Source organism: Hippopotamus amphibius, chromosome 2 (assembly GCF_030028045.1).
Source record: "Hippopotamus amphibius kiboko isolate mHipAmp2 chromosome 2, mHipAmp2.hap2, whole genome shotgun sequence".
Lineage (NCBI taxonomy): Eukaryota > Metazoa > Chordata > Mammalia > Artiodactyla > Hippopotamidae > Hippopotamus > Hippopotamus amphibius.
In genome coordinates this window covers 118,417,382-118,435,354 of record NC_080187.1, presented here as the reverse complement: position 1 = coordinate 118,435,354, position 17,973 = coordinate 118,417,382, and the positions used below count along the sequence as shown (strand labels likewise).

Sequence of the window (17,973 nt, the reverse complement as noted above, 5' to 3'; positions counted from 1 at the left end):
CAAATATTCTGATCTGTTTCTGAGCACCAGATAAATGCAATGGTTGAGGGAGATGAGACTAGAGAATTCTCCTGTAGCAAAGCCCACTCTTTATCTCTGCCAGCTTTGATTTGTGGCAGCGGGTTACACTCAGAATTTTTCACAGAAAATCACCTTGAAATTTTAAAAAATCAACTTTATATATAATTTACACAAAATAAACATTTCTGATGTTTTTCATTCCTGAAGATCCAAGTTTCCCTCTGGTACTACCTCATTTCATCCTGAGGAAACTGTCCTTAGCTTTTCTTGTACAGATCTGGTGCTAACAGATTTTCTTAGTTTCTTTTATCTAAAAATGTCTTTACTTTGGGAGACTTCCCTGGCAGCCAAGTGGTTAAGACGTTGCCTTCCAATGCAAGGGGTGCAGGTTCAATCCCTGGTCAGGGAGATAAGATCCCACGTGCCTCAGGGTCAAAAAAAAACAAAAAACATAAGACAGAAGCAATATCGTAATAAAGTCAATAAAGACTTTTTAAAAAGTCTATCTCACCTTAACTCTTGAAGGCTATTTTTGCTGGCTATAGAATTTTGTTTGCAAATGTTTTCCTTTCAGCACTTTAAGGATGTTCCATTGTCTTTTAGTCTCTGTGTTTTCTGATGAGTATTCTGTGCTCAAACATTAATCCCCTGTATGTGATTTGTCATTTTTCTTTGGCTGCTTTCAAGATTTTTTTCTTTATTTTTCGTTTTTAGCAGCGTGGCGATGAAGTTTCAAAGCATGGTCTTTTTTGAATCTGCCTGTTTAGCATTTTCTGAACTTCTTGAATTTGTAAATTTATGTCTTTCACCAAGTTTGCAAAATTTTAATCATTATTACCTCATATTAATTTTCTATAAATTGTCTTCCTATTTTTTTGGAGCAGTTTCTTAATGTGATGTGTGGTAGAGCTATTATAAATACCCTATTCACTGGCAGAGTTTGGAATGGAACTGGAATCTTTAAAATTTTCAATCTCATTTCCTAGATTCATTGATTTTATTTAATTGACTCAACAGATTTCTTTTTTTAAATTAATTAATTTATTTATTTTTGGCTGCATTGGGTCTTTGTTGCTGTGCACGAGGGCGTTCTCTAGTTGCAGCGAGAGGAGACTACTCTTCATTGCAGTGCGCAGGCTTCTCATTGCGGTGGCTTCTCTTGCTGCAGAGCACAGGCTCTAGGCGTGCAGGCTTCAGTAGCTGTGGCACACGGGTGGAGCAGTTGTCACTTTCGGGCTCGAGAGCGCAGCCTCAGTAGTTGTGGCACACGGGCTTGGTTGCTTCTCGGAATGAGGGATCTTCCCTGACCAGGGATCGAACCTGCGTCCCCTGCATTGTCAGCTGGATTCTTAACCACTGTGCCACCAGGGAAGTCCTCAACAGATTTCAATCATGAAAATCTTAGTAACCATGATACCTGACACAGAGAAAGTACTCACTAAATAGTAGTTTTTTTACAAATATATTTTACAGCCAGCTCTTATTCTAATTTTACTAATTTACTTTACTATGTAATTGCAAAGCAACAAAACCATACTATAAAAACACAACTCAGGAAGAGAGAAGAGGGTCCAGATCCTTCTTTTTAAACTATCCTTCCTCTATTATAGACACAGCCTTAAGGTGCTGAAGACCAGCCCATGTGCCCTCTCAGAATTCTGTCTTTCTCTTTCTTACTTAAGCTTCTATATTTTGTGTGCCACAAATCCTTTAAGAGAAATATCTGTTTTACTGAAATGCTTTCTCCTAGCTAGCTTCATGTTATATAAAGAAATGGAAATCAACTATAATTAGGGGTTTGTGTTCTACATGCGCTTTACATTGTCATTACCTGAAAACAAGCTTTGCCTTTAGAATATGGATAATAATTTGACAATAGTTATTTACTCACCTGTTTAAAACTTATTTATAGCAATTTTTCTTGCTTCTTGCAGTCTGTAACTATAACAGTAACAAATTCAGACACAGTGAATGATGTTATCAACATGTCACTTTCAAAGCTAGGAATAACTGTAAGTACCTGAAAGTTATTTTTAGTTAAAAACCAACTTTGATTTTTGAGATTCGTGTGTGTGTGTGTGTGTGTGTGTGTGTAATGTACCTACCATCATAAGACAGCTGATTATTACAGATATGTAAGTCATATTTTGTCCCCTAAATTTAGAAGTTGAAGGCAGCAAAGCTATATTATTAGCCTATGCATGTTATTCTTGTATTCTCATTTTAAATTTTGTGTGAGTTGAAAGTCACAGCATAATAAAATCGGGCTATAATTTTAGAGTGCTAATGAAAACATGTGCTTTTTATTGTCTATATTATATATATAGACAATAAAATATTATAAGATTCTAAACATCTCCTCCTCTCTAGGACTGTTCTTTCTGTATCTTCATTCCTGATTCCTCTAGTCCCATCCCTATTTATCCTGATTGCCACCTGAGGACTCAATCTCAGCATCAGAAATCCTAAATGATATGTTTTGTTGTAAATTTGACGTAAAGACCACCTGGCTAGACATACTACATCCCCTTGATGCAGGTCCTGAGAACTAGATGGCTAATGCCACCTGTGAACTGGTAAGGATGATAAGTTCTGAGTAAGACCATGGATCTGGGAGCATCTGTGTACACATCACTTTCATCTTGTTTTGCTTTCAAGTGTCTGTTCCTTTTTTCTTTTTTTGATATTTTGATTATTTTATTTGTTAAAGCTCTTTATTGGAATATAATTGCTTTACACTCTTGTACCAGTTTTTGAGGTACACCAAAGTCAACCAGCTGTATTTATACACATATCCCCATATTCCCTCCCTCCCACGACTCCCTCTCCTTTATGTTTTGATAGGACTGTTATGGCTTGTAAGAATTTTTTGGTGAAAGAGATGGCTATGGGGATGAGGGTGCATAGGGGAAAAGAGAGGGAGAGGGACATTCAGATGGACAGAATTGAAAAAAGCACTTGTAAAGCACGGCTCCTTATATAAAATTTATATATACAAATATGAATATATATTTATTTATATATATATATATATATATATATACATAAATGCGAAAATGTCTTGCTATTGTGAAATGACATAATTAAAATGTTTGTATTTAAGTTTTGTCTGACTCAGTGGTGTAATAAAGCCCCTTAAAAACTCAGGGCAGCCAGAATTTGATATAAGAAAGCGTTGATTCTGTGAAAATGGAATTTAATAATACATTATAAATAAAATTGAATTTATATGCACTGGGTGAAGTACCCCTCTGCATTGATTTCTAACCTATTTGATACGTATGTCCTGAATAAGAATTAAATCTTACAAGAGAGTGGTTTTAGGGATAAGGCTGGGGAGACTGATTAATGTTAGAGCTCATTTTATTTCATTTTTGTAATTTTCCTTTGCTTAAAGTGATCAATCTCACTAGACAAGAAAAAATTTATATTTTAATGAAGAATTGGGGTTATTTGTTATTATATGTGTATGCCTGATTTAAGGGATTCCAACACAGTTTTTTCAATCTTTACCTTAAAAGAAAAGATTTTTTATTAGCTTTCACTTCTTATTTGCAATACGATTTTGAGCAGGTTTAGCTCTGTGTGTGTGTGTGACTGCTTCCACTACCTGGGACCTTGCCTCCTTCATGGCAAGGCCATGGTTTTTAATCAGAAGTCAAGGGCAAGCATAGTACCTATCACCAACAACTCTATTTCAAACATTTTTTTGCTTTATCCTCTCCTGGAGGACTCTTTAATTCAGCATTTTTTATAATTTAGGCTTGTTTCAAATGGGATATCCAATATTCCTAGGCAGTGATTGTTTTCTGCATCTGACACTCTCTAGGCTACAGTCCTTGTCCCTTCTCTCCCTTGAATGGCACTCATCTACATCAGAGCCAGTGGGCTGACTTGATTCTGCCATCTACTCAAAGCCTCTTGGGCATCTGTCTCCTTTTGCTCATGGTTGCTGAGCTTATGATGCCTTTCAAGTTGTACTTTGCTCAGGAATGGTCATGGCAGAGTGTGTGGCTCTCTGGATAACATGCTTGTCTGGGCTGGGATATTCGAAGCCAAAAGCCAACATTCTCCAAGGAATCTAGAGACAGCAGAAAGCAGGACTCCTGAGATTAGACTTCTCCTCCACAGCGAAGGGGCATTACTGCGATTTTTTTTATGCCATGGGCCGCCCACAAAGTGAGGGGCTAATTGCACTGTGGTACCATAGATCTCCACCCTTTACCAAAAAGGACAAGAATCTCAGAAGGTCCACTGGAGGCTGCGAAAGAGACAGGAGATACTGAAATCAGCATTGTTAACTCAAAAATTGTAGCCACCCCCATGCACCACATAGCATTTATACTGGCCCAAATTCTTTCTCTTTGGAAGTATAAAAGTACTAAGGAAATGGGTTCTTCAAGTACCTACTGGGAAGATTTGCTGTGACACACAGTTCTTTTTGTCTCCAAGGGCTCTGAGAAAGATTACCAGCTGTGGGCCAGTTCTGGTAAGAGAAAGGCCTCATACCCACTCATCGGTAAGTGTCAGGGAAAACCTAAGATGGGGTTGATTGGGTTCAAAACTGTAACTCTAAAGTCTCAAAGTAATAGCTGATCAGTCTTGAACTTAAATACCCTTAAAAATGAAAATCTCATGCAATATTTATTCATACATTTATTAACTAATTCCAAGCACTTACTCTATCCTGAGCACTAATAACATCTCTTCATTCAGCAACTTACGGTCTAGCTGGGGAGAGAAATGGGAATTTTTCTTCTTTACTTTTTTCACTTGACAAACAGACTTGTCTTGAAAACATTGATTTACCTCCCTACGTACTTACTTACTTAGGTATGAAAGCAACACAAACTGGAATTTCTTTTTCTCATACATTACTTTTCTTTTCTTAAGCTCTTTATTGGAATATAATTGCTTCACACTGTTGTGCCAGTTTTTGCTGTACAACAAAGTGAATCAGCTGTATTTATACATATATCCCCATATCCTCTCCCTCCTGCGACTCCTTCCCACCTTCCCTATACTTTTCATATTCCAGTCTTGAAGTCCTCTGATCCATTTCCTAACTACTAAGCAGTCTCTATTTTGTGAGACTCTTCTAAAATCCAGCCATGCCTCTGTACCCGAGTACATTTATTTAATAATCTGCTCTGTGCCCAAAACTTTTCTCAGCATCATAAAGAGAATGAGATAATCACACTCAGATTCTTCAAGTCTTCACTGACTAAACCACCTGTACTTTGCTGTTTCTCAAGCTGTTTACCAGCATTGCTCTTGAGGTTTTTGATACGTAGATTCCATCTTTCCTACAATAGTTATTATATAATAGTTAGAAATAATAATAATATAATAATAGCTAAAAATAATCTAGCTTTTCTAAAGCTAGGAAAGACTTGCTTTTCTTAGATCAGCAAGTCTGTTCAGTGTGGTCAGTGAAAAAAGGAGGGAATAAAACAGAGGAAAGGACAAAACCTGTAGCAGAACTTGCAGTACAGTAACGGTGACAATGATTTCTGCTAGAAATCTTAGAGCATTCCCTCTTTTTTCTTTTTTTGATCTGTTCAATAATCCTGTGAGGCTTTTACTCTTTCAAGTGACCTGAAGAACGTTTTCAAGTGATCTAGAAAATCTAATCAACTGAGCTTTTTCTATGATATGTATATTCCCAGTCTCAGAAATACATGGAGTCACCAAGCACCAAGCTGAGGACAAACTCCCCTCACCTATTTCATGTGTTTTTCTTTTTTAATGTTGACATTTTTGTAAAAGTCCACCAGCAATAAGGTGAAAAAAATCGAATACTTAAATATATTTATTTTAATGAAATGCATTCATTTAAACAAAACCATGTAAATGACAATCTTTAGGCTTAGAACAGCTTCACGCACCGTGGCTGGCTCTAAGGACTCCTAAGAGCCTGGCCTTCATGATGCTACCTCAGCAGTCACCCTGAATGCATTTCCTAACCTGCTCTCAACTCACAGTTACGGATTAGCTCCTGGTTATCCTGGTGATTTGGTTGTATTTTATTGCTGTCATGGAAGCTTCTTTTGCTTTAAAGGATGGAAGTCACTGTGATTCTTGCTCTGAACAGAACGCTGACATTGCACTTATGTTAGATGAAAAGCAAAAGCAAGAGCTCCCCAAGTTACATTCAATAATAAATCAGAAACAAAAGAAAAGGAACTTTCCTTCTATTCTTAAAAAATGAAATCCACGTCACAACACAGGGTCTTTGGGCATTCTATGGAGAGGAAGCAATGTAAAGCATGAAAGAGCAAAACAAATCACTTGGCAGGCAACTCCTGAGGATTTCTGGTGCGGTTTTCCACTCTGTAAACACTGGTTTGCACTTTGCTTCCGGGTTTCCACCACCGCGCAGCCTTGCCTCTGATCACTGCCTCGCAGGAACCCCCCCCACGGAGGGAAGGCAGCAATGGGAGGGAAACATAAAGGCAACCCACCCCGCTGCTCTGGAATAGCTCTGGCTGTTGAACTGACAAAAGGAAATGAAAAATCTGTGTGTTAAACTGACATGTGTGAGAGAACAGTGATCATAGCAATTCTTAACGTATATAGTCCAATCATTTTAAAAATATTAAGCACCAATGTTTATTCATATATTTACTTTGCTCCTTATCAGTCTATGTGAGGGTGAGCATTTCAAAGGAAGAACGTAAGGCTTGCCTGAGATGTACAATCTAGTGAGTGTCAAGGCAGAAACTAGAAGGCCTTCAATATTCTCAGATGGAAACACAACAAAAGTCAACATTGTGCAATGCAGGGATGGATATATACATTCCAAACCAAGCAAGGTGTCTCAAAACATTCTTCTCTTTACTATTTAAACTCATTTGCTTGGGCACCTGCTTTTTGCAGGGTGTCCCCCATGACAGTGCACATCCTACTCAGAAAGTGAACAGCAGCCACACCAGTGTGGGGCACTTGCTCACGGTAAGGTAGGTTTGACTGTACCCATCATATCAGCCTGAATCTATATGTAGATTTTTCTCCACATAGGGCATGAACATCCCTATGGAATTAAAATGAGCCATCTTCCAGCTACTGTGCTCCTGCAGCGGGGATCGGAGGACTCCACCTCTCCTTCTGCCCTCCAGGAGGCCTTCCCACTGCAGCAGGAGTCCCAGGAGATCCAAGGCCGGTTTATCCTGAAACCCAAGCACACAGCCAGGAACCAAGCCAGGAATCAGCAGGGGAAAGGTGAGCCCCTTCCTTTCCTGTAAGTGTCTTCCCTTGGCTCTTGTCTCTCCTGCTGTAAACAAACTCATGACATACAGCTGATTCTCCATGTGGGGTTAAGGGAACCGTATAGGCAGGCCCCAATACCCACAGAATCAAGCTCAGAGAAACACCAAAGGTCTGAAATCAAGATCCAACTCACTTCCAGGAAGGTTTTGGCTTTTGGTTTTTTGGTTTTGTCTTTTTTTTTTAATTCCTCCAGGTACACATCTCCCTTCTCTGTATCCCCAGAGCACTGCCTACATATAATTACATCTGTACACATCTGTGTGTCTTATTAGAGTATGAGCTTCTTATGGCCTGGGAACACATGTTCCCCATGTTGTGTCTAGCATCTCGTGCCTTCACAGGAGGTGGTTAGATGACTGTATGGCTTAGAAAAGACTTCAAATCTATTCTGGACTTAGGCTGAAGTGGCTCTGGGGGTTCTGGTTAGAATTGAACTCTTAATTCTACCCCCACAGCAGTCTCATTTCCACGTTTGCTTCAGACCCAGGTTGCGATTGGAACTGAACGTTTATGGCTGGGGTTTTTAAAAATCTTCCCTCTTGCAATTTTCTCCCCCTACCATTCCAATATTGTCCCACTGATATTTCTTTCTCTGAATAAAATGTTCTTAATTAATCTGGGAAGTACTGGGGCCAGAATAGAATTCCTACTTAAAGTATTTTTATTGTTATGATTGTTATTCTGTAAGCAAAAAGTTTCAAAAATTATATATTTTTTTAATATTCAAACCCTAATCTGAGCATCAGGAAACACTAAACTACATCTTGCCAAGACTGTGTAAGAAAGATGAGGTTGTAAGGTTAGCTTGTTTACTAGTCTCCATATTTTTCATGGCTATAGCATATATTTTGATTGGTCACAGAGGCAACATGAACTTTAATGTACATTATGAGAGGTCCAACTAAGCCTGAAAGTATCTTTGAGAAAGTATAGGACTCAATGTCTATTTTGCTTTCTGTCTATGCTCATAGAGTAGCTGGATATATAGCTTTATAGCAAGGGATAGAGCACTCTTCTTAGGAGTATTCTTATTAAAGCTGAACAGTGAATGAATACAGTTGTAATACATGAGTACATTTGGATAGCTTTAAAAATAATACAGTCAGGTTAAGAATAGGGAAACCAGGTTGCATAAAACAACTCAACCTATCTAAACATGTATCTTAAACTTCTGTACATGTTAAGGTAGAAAAATCTCCTCCTGGATTTAAGAATGTATTTGCTTTCTTCATTCTCTCCTTTTAAAATGATGGAGGTATACATGCCAGGGCAGGAAGAGCCTAAGGTGGACTGGTGGCATTCGTTCATGACTGCACATCTGCAGGCTGCAAAATCAACTGAAGAATGGGGGTGGGGTCTGCTTTGCAGGGAGGAGACTGATGTCTAGGCTGCCTTAGGCTCTCTGAGGGGGGGGGAAATTACCTCTGCTAAGGCTGCTATGAGCCATGTCTTGTGTTGAGTAGTACATTACATTATGTAGTTCAATGAAGTGTAGGTAGCATCATTTATGTTAAATTTGAGCAAACCAAAGCTCAAAGAGTTTAAAGTAACTTATCCAACTAGCTGGCAGAACAGGAGCCTTCTGGTTCTCTCATCCAGAACCAGAAGTGTTCCGTCCACATGAGTGGACATGGTGATGCACTCACTATGTCTCAGGAAAGCCAAGTGGATGGGCATTTAAGGATATTTTGTAAAATGTTGCTCATCTGTTTATTTTCCTACAACTTGGCACCTCTGTTGACTTTTTTAGTTGGTTATTTAAGCAGGTTTTTTAAGTAAATGTTAAACAGGTTACTTAAGCAAATATCCAGAAAATACTCACAGTTAGGCAGTAGAAATTTTGAACTCAGCTTTTCATTGATGATCACTTTTTCTTTAAAAGCCTGTCTTCAGCTTTCCTTTGACAGGGGCCTGGGTAGCTGGGTAGGGTGTTACAGGAAGATGGCCACCTGGCATCTTACCATATAGCCAGCATTTAATGACTACTTCCCAAGGACCCTGACTGCAGAAAGTCATCTATAGAGCTGCCAGAGGGTTGTGGCCACCCAGAAGAGAGGTCCAGAAGCTGGCTGAGAAGTGGGGTCAGGCAGGATGTGTCATGACAGGCAGATCCTTTTGACGGGAGAAAGTTGACCATGGTTGGGTACTCAGCCAAACAGGAAATCTAAGAGTGGGAAGAAACCTACTACAAAAGTAAATGATTACCAAACTCTGCTTGATTTGAATACCAAATCTTTTTGGCTTTTAAAATGAGATCTGACACCTGAATCCACTGATAACACTTAACATCAGGAAATTTGTATAATACAGGTTAAGTGCCTCAGGACACAGTTAAGAGGCAGTAGATAGCACTGTCTGGGGAATACTGTCACTGGGAGAATCAGTCCTGAGTCTAATCAAGCCTCTAAGTTTAAATACTGGGTTGCAGGATACGTTGAAGAAGAACACATGAACACCACAAGGATGCAAGTAGCCAATTTCAGAATGTGGGAAATTCTGTACAACAAATGACTCAGTTTTTCTCTCTTCCGGCCACTGCAATGAATATGCTGTAAAATGTAAACCGTGGAAATCAGGTTAAATAAACTACACTGCTATTCGTAATAATCTCACTTCTTCCTTAGATGCAGGCCAAAAGACAGTCAAGAAGAGTTCTGCCAAAAACTGGGCCTTCTGGCGGAGCTTCAGGACTCGCCGGGACAGCCAGGGCCCAGCCCCACCGCCCACAAAGCCAAAACCGCTCTTCGGAGTTTCTCTGGAGGATGTGTGCGATGATGACAGCCTGCCCACCCCAATCCGAGTAGGTCTCATTTTGGGCTTCTGCAGCCCTCCTGAGGAGGGGAGCTCTGAGAGATCAAGTGTTCTCATCCAAATCCACCCTCAAATGGAGACGTCATTAGACAGCCCCTGGCTCTGACTGAGAAGTTTTGTTAACACTATTTCAAAGAATAGGATCTGATTTAGGGAGCGCAGAGTCATAAGGCAAATACAACAAGGAAAAGATGCTCTTGGCCATTCCACTGGTTTCAGCAAAGACCCACCTGCACCTGGTCAGATCAACTGTAACGGGCTCTGTGCATATGAATCTCTGAAAACCCACCTCATCCTCATAGTCTCATCTCCTTCCTTGAACTCCATACAAGTCTCAAGTCTCCTTCAGCTGAGTCTACTCCACCTTACCACTCAAAACATCTCACAGAGATTTCATTTGTAATTCACATGCTTAAGCATAAAGATATCCTCTGGCAAATACGAATCATTTAATCCTGACAGAATGTGTCAAATGAAAGTCACAGAGTTTGGCCTCTGTTATCTCAAAGTAGTGTATTGAATTGTCAGTGTTAACATCTGTTCACGGTCCACTATCCCTCCAAGCACTGTCCTAGATGCAGGGATTCTTACGCTATCTATGAAGAAATTTATCACGCTATTAATAGGTACATGCTAGCTCCTACCCCAGTCCTTGCACCTTTCACAGCAAATTTGGGGCTAACTATGATAATTACCATCCCCACTTCATAAATGAAAAATAAAAAAGCCTCAATAAAGTATGTGCTGTGCCCATAGTCACACAGCAGATGAGTAGCATAACAGAGTTCAGAGTGCTTGGATTACCTGACTCCAACATCTGTTATCTCTCTACCCTGTAAGTACAGGACCTGAAGACACAGCAAAAGGAAATGAAAGACTGATGGGAAGGGAATGTGATCAGAGAAGGAGGAGAAGGGTTTTGAGCCTGTTTTAAGAGAGGGGAGGAAATACCGGAAGTAGAAATGGGGTGTACAGTCACGGAAAAAAGAAAAAACAAATGGGAAATGAGTATGGAAAAAGATTTCTACACTTAGGAAGGAGCACCTATATTAGGTAATACTGAGAAAGGAACAGTGGAGGAGGAGAGGATGATTCTACTAACGCCTCAAAGCAGAGAAGTTTGACAGTGTAAATTTACTAAAAAGGAAAATCTGATTAAGCAAGTGTGTAAAATGTTTCAGTGTATGAATGTAAAATGGATTGTTGGGTAGAAAATATATTTAGAGACACTGAAAAAAACTTTCAAATTGACTCCAGTCCTTGCAGCTCTAGCACTGTACCCTCATACACCTCAGCTCTGTCAAAAAGGGGGCAAGCTTGTGCTCTGAGCTTGTAGATATGAAATGCTACACAGTTTTCTTTTTTTTTCTCTATAGGATATACTTTACTTTATCAATCAAAAAGGGCCACTCACAGAAGGCATCTTCAGTAAACCAGGCGGTATAAAATCATGCAGAGCCCTAAAGGAGAAGATAAACTCTGGGGACAAAGTGAACTTGGATGAGGAATCCATTCTTGTGGCAGCATCCGTCTTCAAGGTAGGGAAATTTCTAGCATTATCCACACAGAGTAACTCTGAAGCTATATGACTGGTCCTGCATCATGACTGCCCAAGAACCCTACCAGGCGTAATATAAAAACACTTCACTCACCTCACCGGTTAGAATGGGGATCATCAGAAAATCTAAAAACAGTAGATGGTGGAGAGGGTGTGGAGAGAAGGGAATGCTCTTGAACTGTTGGTGGGAATGTAAATTGATACAGCCACTATGGAGAACAGTTGGGAGGTTCCTTGCAAAACTAAAAATAGAGTTCCATATGACCCAGCAATCCCACTACTGGGCATATACCCAGAGGGCACCATAATTCAAAAAGACACATGTACTCCAATGTTCACTGCAGCACTATTTTCAATAGCCAGGACATGGAAGCAACCTAAATGTCCATCAACAGATGAATGGATAAAAAAGATGTGGTACAGGGAGTCAAGGAAGGGAGGGAATACGGGTATATGTGTATAAAAACAGATGATTAAACCTGGTGTACCCCCAAAAAAATAATAAAAAAATAAATAAATAAAAAATAAAACAACAATTTGAATATAAAAAAAAAAGATGTGGTACATAGATACAATGGAATATTACGCAGCTGTAAAAAGCAACAAAACGGGGACATTTGTAGAGACATGGATGGACCTAGAGACTGTCATACAGAGTGAAATGAGTCAGAAAGAGAAAAACAAATATCGTATATTAACATATATATGCGGAATATAGAAAAATGGTACAAATCAACCGGTTTGCAAGGCAAAAATAGAGACACAGATGTAGAGAACAAACATATGGACACCAAGTGGGGAGGGTTGGGCGGGAATGAACTGGGAGATTGGGACTGCCATATATACATTACTAAGAAAAAAAATACCAAATTGTACACTCTAAATATATGCAGTTTATTGTATGTTAACTATATCTCAATAAAAGTTCTTAAAAAAAAGAAAACTTCACCAAGTCAGAATTGGAGGAAGCTACTTTGGGTGTTAAAAGCCCCACATGTTACATATACTTTCCTTTTTCATCACACAACACCCTCCCCCATTTACTCCTGAACACTCTATGCAAAAGAATAAAAATAATAAATTTCAAAACACACACTTATACACACAGAGTGTTTACCAAAACAAGCTTCCTGCTTGTAATGACTTCCTCGCCACTAATGAAGGCAAAGTTCATATTAAAGAAAATTCATATTAAGCTTTTGGAAACAGTTACAGAAGTTTACCACAGTAAGTAAACATTTGCCTTACCATAAATCAAAAAATGCTCAGTGAGGCCACTGAAATCACTGACCATTTCATCTTCCTTCCCCTGTCTCTCAATGCCTTTTACTTTAAAGTTAGTGTAGGGATGACTCCACCCTTTGTTCCTCCTTTTTCCTCCTTGTACCACCTTTGGCATCCTTTGTTAATACTTGTTATGTTTAACCCACCACCTGCGGTTATAGTTACATGGTAACCAGCTCCTACCCACGTGCCTTTTCCTATAAATCTGACTTTTAAAGTGGGTGCAGCAGTCAAAATCAGTTTGGAATTCTGAAAATTCAATAGATTCATACAAAAATAGATTGAGTTTGAAATGATACAGCTGAATTACAAGTGTCTAGTTACATTCTACTTGTTAGTAGCTCTGAACAAAAATATGTTAATGTAGTAAACAGGTTATTAAAATTATCTTAGGAACTCAGTAACATGTGGTCTTTCCCTGTCCCCTATTACTGTTCGGTCATAATTCGATTATATGATAAAGAGCGACAGTTTAGAAATGACTTAGAGTTGACCGCTACTACACTCGCACCATAATAATACACACTAGGTAGGCAAACAGCAAGCTAAGTGTTGCCCTCTGTAAGGTACACACATGGAATTGACTTGATTTTCTAGCAAGAGTTAGTAGGCCCTTACCTATTTCCGTGTTATAAGCACAGACTAGCAAGAGGGTGGCTACTCATGGGTACGGTTCTTAGACATTCCCAAAGTTTTCTCTTCCTAAAGTTGACGGACCTTGGTGGAGGATCAGACTTTGCAACCTTGACCTTGATGATACCACGTGTCAAACTAACCAGAGAGTTGGCCTCAATCAGAAATGAATGTATCATGCGTCCCGCACCGAGCTTGCCATTAAACTTTCTGTAAACAGAGGTCCAACAGCAGATACCCTTGGCATATTCTGCATGGGTCATGTTCTGGCTTAATGACACTCAGCCCCACCAGTGGACTCTGCAGCACAGGGTCCAGGAAAGAGAGGAGACACACACTCCAAGTGCATGCAGTTTGGTACACATGAGGCAAAGGCCCTGCTGCACCCTCCCAGACTCCCAGAACCAGCCAAAGCTGGAGTGCTGCTTCTCTCCAAAGACACTGGGGTCACTCCGTAGGAAACAGTGAAGAACTTAAAGACCGTGAGTGGGTATTGTATACCAATAACACAGTGAAGGTTTGAGAGAACTGAGACTTTGTCCATTGTCTTCACTGCTCTATCCCCAGTACTCAGCAGAGTGTCTGGCACAAAGAGTAGCTCAATAAGTATCAGAACAAGTGGACAGTTACTGGATTATAATCATGATAGTTGCCTAGAAGCACTTCCTGGACAAACTACTACTAAGAGAAGTCGGGCTATATATTAAGATCAGTGGAAGCAAGGTGTGCCTTTGAAACTAGCAAGGCAATGCAATAATTTCCCCTCAGTCTTGCACAGAAGATTACAACTTCATAAATTTTAATGGGCCCAATTCTATGATATTAAGACTTGTTCCTCAGCCCTCTAAAGGGACAAATTTTCCAGGCCTCCACTTGGGAAACTTACATTTGCATATCACTAGCCTGATACTCAGAGGCCTGAAGCTGCTATATATCTAAATTTTTAATTTCCTTTTTTTAGGAGGATGTGTTCCATTCAAGGAGTTGTAAGAGGTAACATGTAGTTACCCACTGGGGATTTTGATATATTTCAACACCTGCTGCTTAGAAGTCTGCAGAACAAACTTTTATATAGTTATAAAAAAAAAGGAAGACAAACTATTATTAGAGTAGTTTTTTCCCAAGGAGCACACATACCTCAAGTCAGAAAGCCCAGTTCTCTCTTAAGATGCAAGAGCATGTGGGAGTGTGTTTTTTGGTTATTTTTTTGTTTCAGAACTTCTCTTGCTTGAATTAAGAGCAAGCACTGTGTCTAAAGTAAACAAGCAAAATGGGTATGTGCATTTCTTTTCAAAAAACTAATACGATTTAGGATGAGCTATCACCAGACCTTGTCAGTTTGTGCTACTGTGCTAACATGTACACAAAGAGTAAGTTCCAGGTGATAGAAGGGGCTTTAGCTTCACTCTCTCTACAGCCCAGACTCTACTTTTATGCTTCTAATTTCAGTTGCAGAAAATCCAAGCAATGCTTCTGGATGTGCAAGTCTATGGAGAATCAGAGCCAAGCTCTGTGTGGATCACAGTTTGTGTAGTTGTGAAGGAAATGGGCATTGAACTCAATTTTTCAACTAAATGTTTTCTCTGTAATTTCTCCAACATATTTAACTTAAGACTAATATATATATTTTTACCCATGTAAGGATTTTCTTCGAAATATCCAAGGAAGTATATTTTCGGCCAGTCTCTATGATAAATGGCTTGGTGTTATTGACCAGGGGAACGAGGAGGAGAAAATAGCTGCAGCCCAGAGGTAATGATGCAATAATTACTCAACCCTGTTCACACCTCAAAAATGCAACCAACATACTCTCAGGAAAAATATTAGCTTATAGTTTACAGCTTTGTCCACTAAAATAATGACCAATGTCAAAGGGTTCCACTTGATCCTAACCATGGCAGCCAGTATAAAAAATAGACACATGCCTTACTGCTGATATTGAATTCGTGTTTTTCTCCTAATCTTATTAATATGGAATCCTTGACCATTTTATACCTTCTAAATACATGAAACTGCTGGAGATGAAATCCACTGGTCTAAAAAGAGATGCTAAAGGACCAATCTGCCAGGGGTATATGATTTTAACTTTGTCAAACACATAACTAACCAGAGGAGTTCTTATCTGGATCAGGAATTAAATTCAATGAAACATTTTTGTATGCATTCACGCCTGCAACTCTGTGAGAGTGGAATGTGTACATAGTATACAAAGAAGTCCTCTATTTTCTGTCTTTGTATTTCCACTTCCTAAGCAAAATGACTTGTTTTATTTAGAAATGCATTCTTCTGCCTTTAGTCTTTTAGGCCAGCTGCCAAGAGCTAATGTAGTTCTCTTGCAATACCTTTTTGGAGTGTTACGCAACATTGAGCAGAATTCCTCATCCAATCAGATGACAGCTCACAATTTATCAGTGTGTATAGCCCCAAGCATTCTTTGCCCACCTCATTCTGGCAGCTCAGCATTAGAAAACGACTTCAGAAAAAAGGTAATAAGATCTCTCATTTTTATGCCTTATGGGAAGGGGTCCCCGCTTTGAACCTGAAGTTTGTGGTATTAACTCTGATGGACCAGTTTTTTAAAGTGCACATTTTAATTACACTCCCCTGGAGTGGCAGAGTCCTTCTCTGGTGGGATATGGGAAGGTGGGCTATTAAGCGGGAAGCTGAGAGCAGTTGAGTCACTTCTCCTTTTCCATCTAGGAGTCCCAAACAATAGAAAGATGAGAGTAGGATGATATGATAGAAAAGAATCTGGGCTTTGAAGTCTGAGAGCCAAGGTTCAGCTCTCAGCCTAATCACTGAAGGATGTGTAAACTTGGGCAAAGTTTCCAAGCCATGGTTTCATCATTACATAGTGATGCCAACACCTTGCGGCTCCGGTCACTGCTGGCACATCCTAGGTGGCTCGGGCAACGTGAGCACCTGTGGCTCCACACATGCTGGCCTCCCGCTGGCTCGTTCAGAAAAATACTTGGCTACTATTTCACCTCCACTACAGGATGAAGAAACTAGTAAAAGATTTCAGAACATCCTAACAGAGCCACAACATGCCTAATAGGATCACAGCTCTTCCCTCAAGCTTACCCAGAGCAAGCATGAGGCAAGGCAATGCAGTTAGACAAGCAGACATGTTTTCTCTCCAGCTGCTTCCTTCTTTCACAAAAAACCACTGAAATCTCTGCTTCCCATATTTCAGATATTTCTTAACTGAAGTAAACCACACAAGTTTTTCTGTATTGGATACTTTATAAATTTTAATAAGATGTTATATATAAATTATATCTCAATAAAACTGGAAAAATTTTTAAATAAAAATAAATAAAATTTAATAAGAGAATATACACCTTGGCCCCAAACATTCTATGTGGGTTACTTGAAAATTATCCTAGTATTAAAGACGTAACCATCATTACAAAAATGTTGGCTATTTAAACTAGCCCACAAATTATAACTTTAGCCCACTGATTGAAAGAATTTTAAAATCTGTGCCCAAAGTCCTCTTGAAAGTATTGGTTATTTCTTAGAGAAAACTGGTTTATAAATATGTATGTGTGTGTGTGTATATATATATATATTTTTTTTTTTAATCAAGTCTGAATTTCTCTCAGGATTATTTTGCTTTTTTGTTATAGCCAAGATTCATATATGAAGTGTGATTTACCACTATGCCATATGTAAAATAATACCTTGTTTTTTGCCCTTTTGTGTAACAGATTTCTTTTGTACAATTTCTCATTGAAAACTGCCTCAAGATATTTGGAGAAGATATCACTTCCCTCTTTGAAGAGAGCTCAATGAGTTGTGATAGTAGTGATATCACTGATAGCCGTGAGAAGGCTGCAGGTACTGTGAATAATTTAACTGGCCTTGATGAGAAAGACAGCAAGGCTGCCAGGGGTCACGGCAGATCCTTAGACTGTGCTGTCCTGGAGCCTAAAGCACATCCCAAGGGCAACGATTTCCATGTGCTCCAGGTCAGGTGAGGTTTCACACTGTTGTGAGAGCAAATTTAGGATGAGACAGATCTAACTGCAAGAAGTTGCAAGCACAGCATTAGGAGACATCACGGTATAATACAGCATTTGGTTTTTCAAACAAAACTTTAAATGGGACTGATATATGTATCACATGTGCTCTGGTTGAAACCAGAGTGAGAGGCCCAGAGCACTGCTTGGTTTATTCCCCTCTCTCCTTTTTCTGGTCAGTGGTTCCTGACGTACCACAGGTACCCCGTGTCTTTGAAATAGGTTGAAAAGAACCAGCATCACTGAGAGAAAAAGGACTTGACTTCACGTCAAACAGCCTTTCCAGACTATAACCTCATGTGCCTCTACTTACCAGCTGTGTTAACTTCAGCCAGTTATTCTAGCTCAGTTTCAGTTTCTTCATCTCTAAAA

The 17,973-nt window shown here is 39.4% G+C and overlaps 1 protein-coding gene across 1 annotated transcript in view; it reads left to right on the top strand.

Moving 5' to 3' along the window:
* The window catches only part of LOC130844463 (rho GTPase-activating protein 20-like), a 28,218-nt gene extending 10,659 nt beyond the window's left edge, over positions 1-17,559 (top strand). Inside the window, exons 6-13 of the mRNA XM_057720701.1 lie at positions 1,956-2,033; positions 4,474-4,540; positions 7,042-7,242; positions 9,915-10,090; positions 11,478-11,639; positions 15,219-15,328; positions 15,873-16,062; positions 17,290-17,559. Of these exons, the coding sequence (XP_057576684.1) occupies positions 1,956-2,033; positions 4,474-4,540; positions 7,042-7,242; positions 9,915-10,090; positions 11,478-11,639; positions 15,219-15,328; positions 15,873-16,062; positions 17,290-17,559 (1,254 nt within the window). The remainder of the gene's footprint in view (positions 1-1,955; positions 2,034-4,473; positions 4,541-7,041; positions 7,243-9,914; positions 10,091-11,477; positions 11,640-15,218; positions 15,329-15,872; positions 16,063-17,289) is intronic.
* The last annotated feature ends 414 nt before the right edge of the window (positions 17,560-17,973 follow it).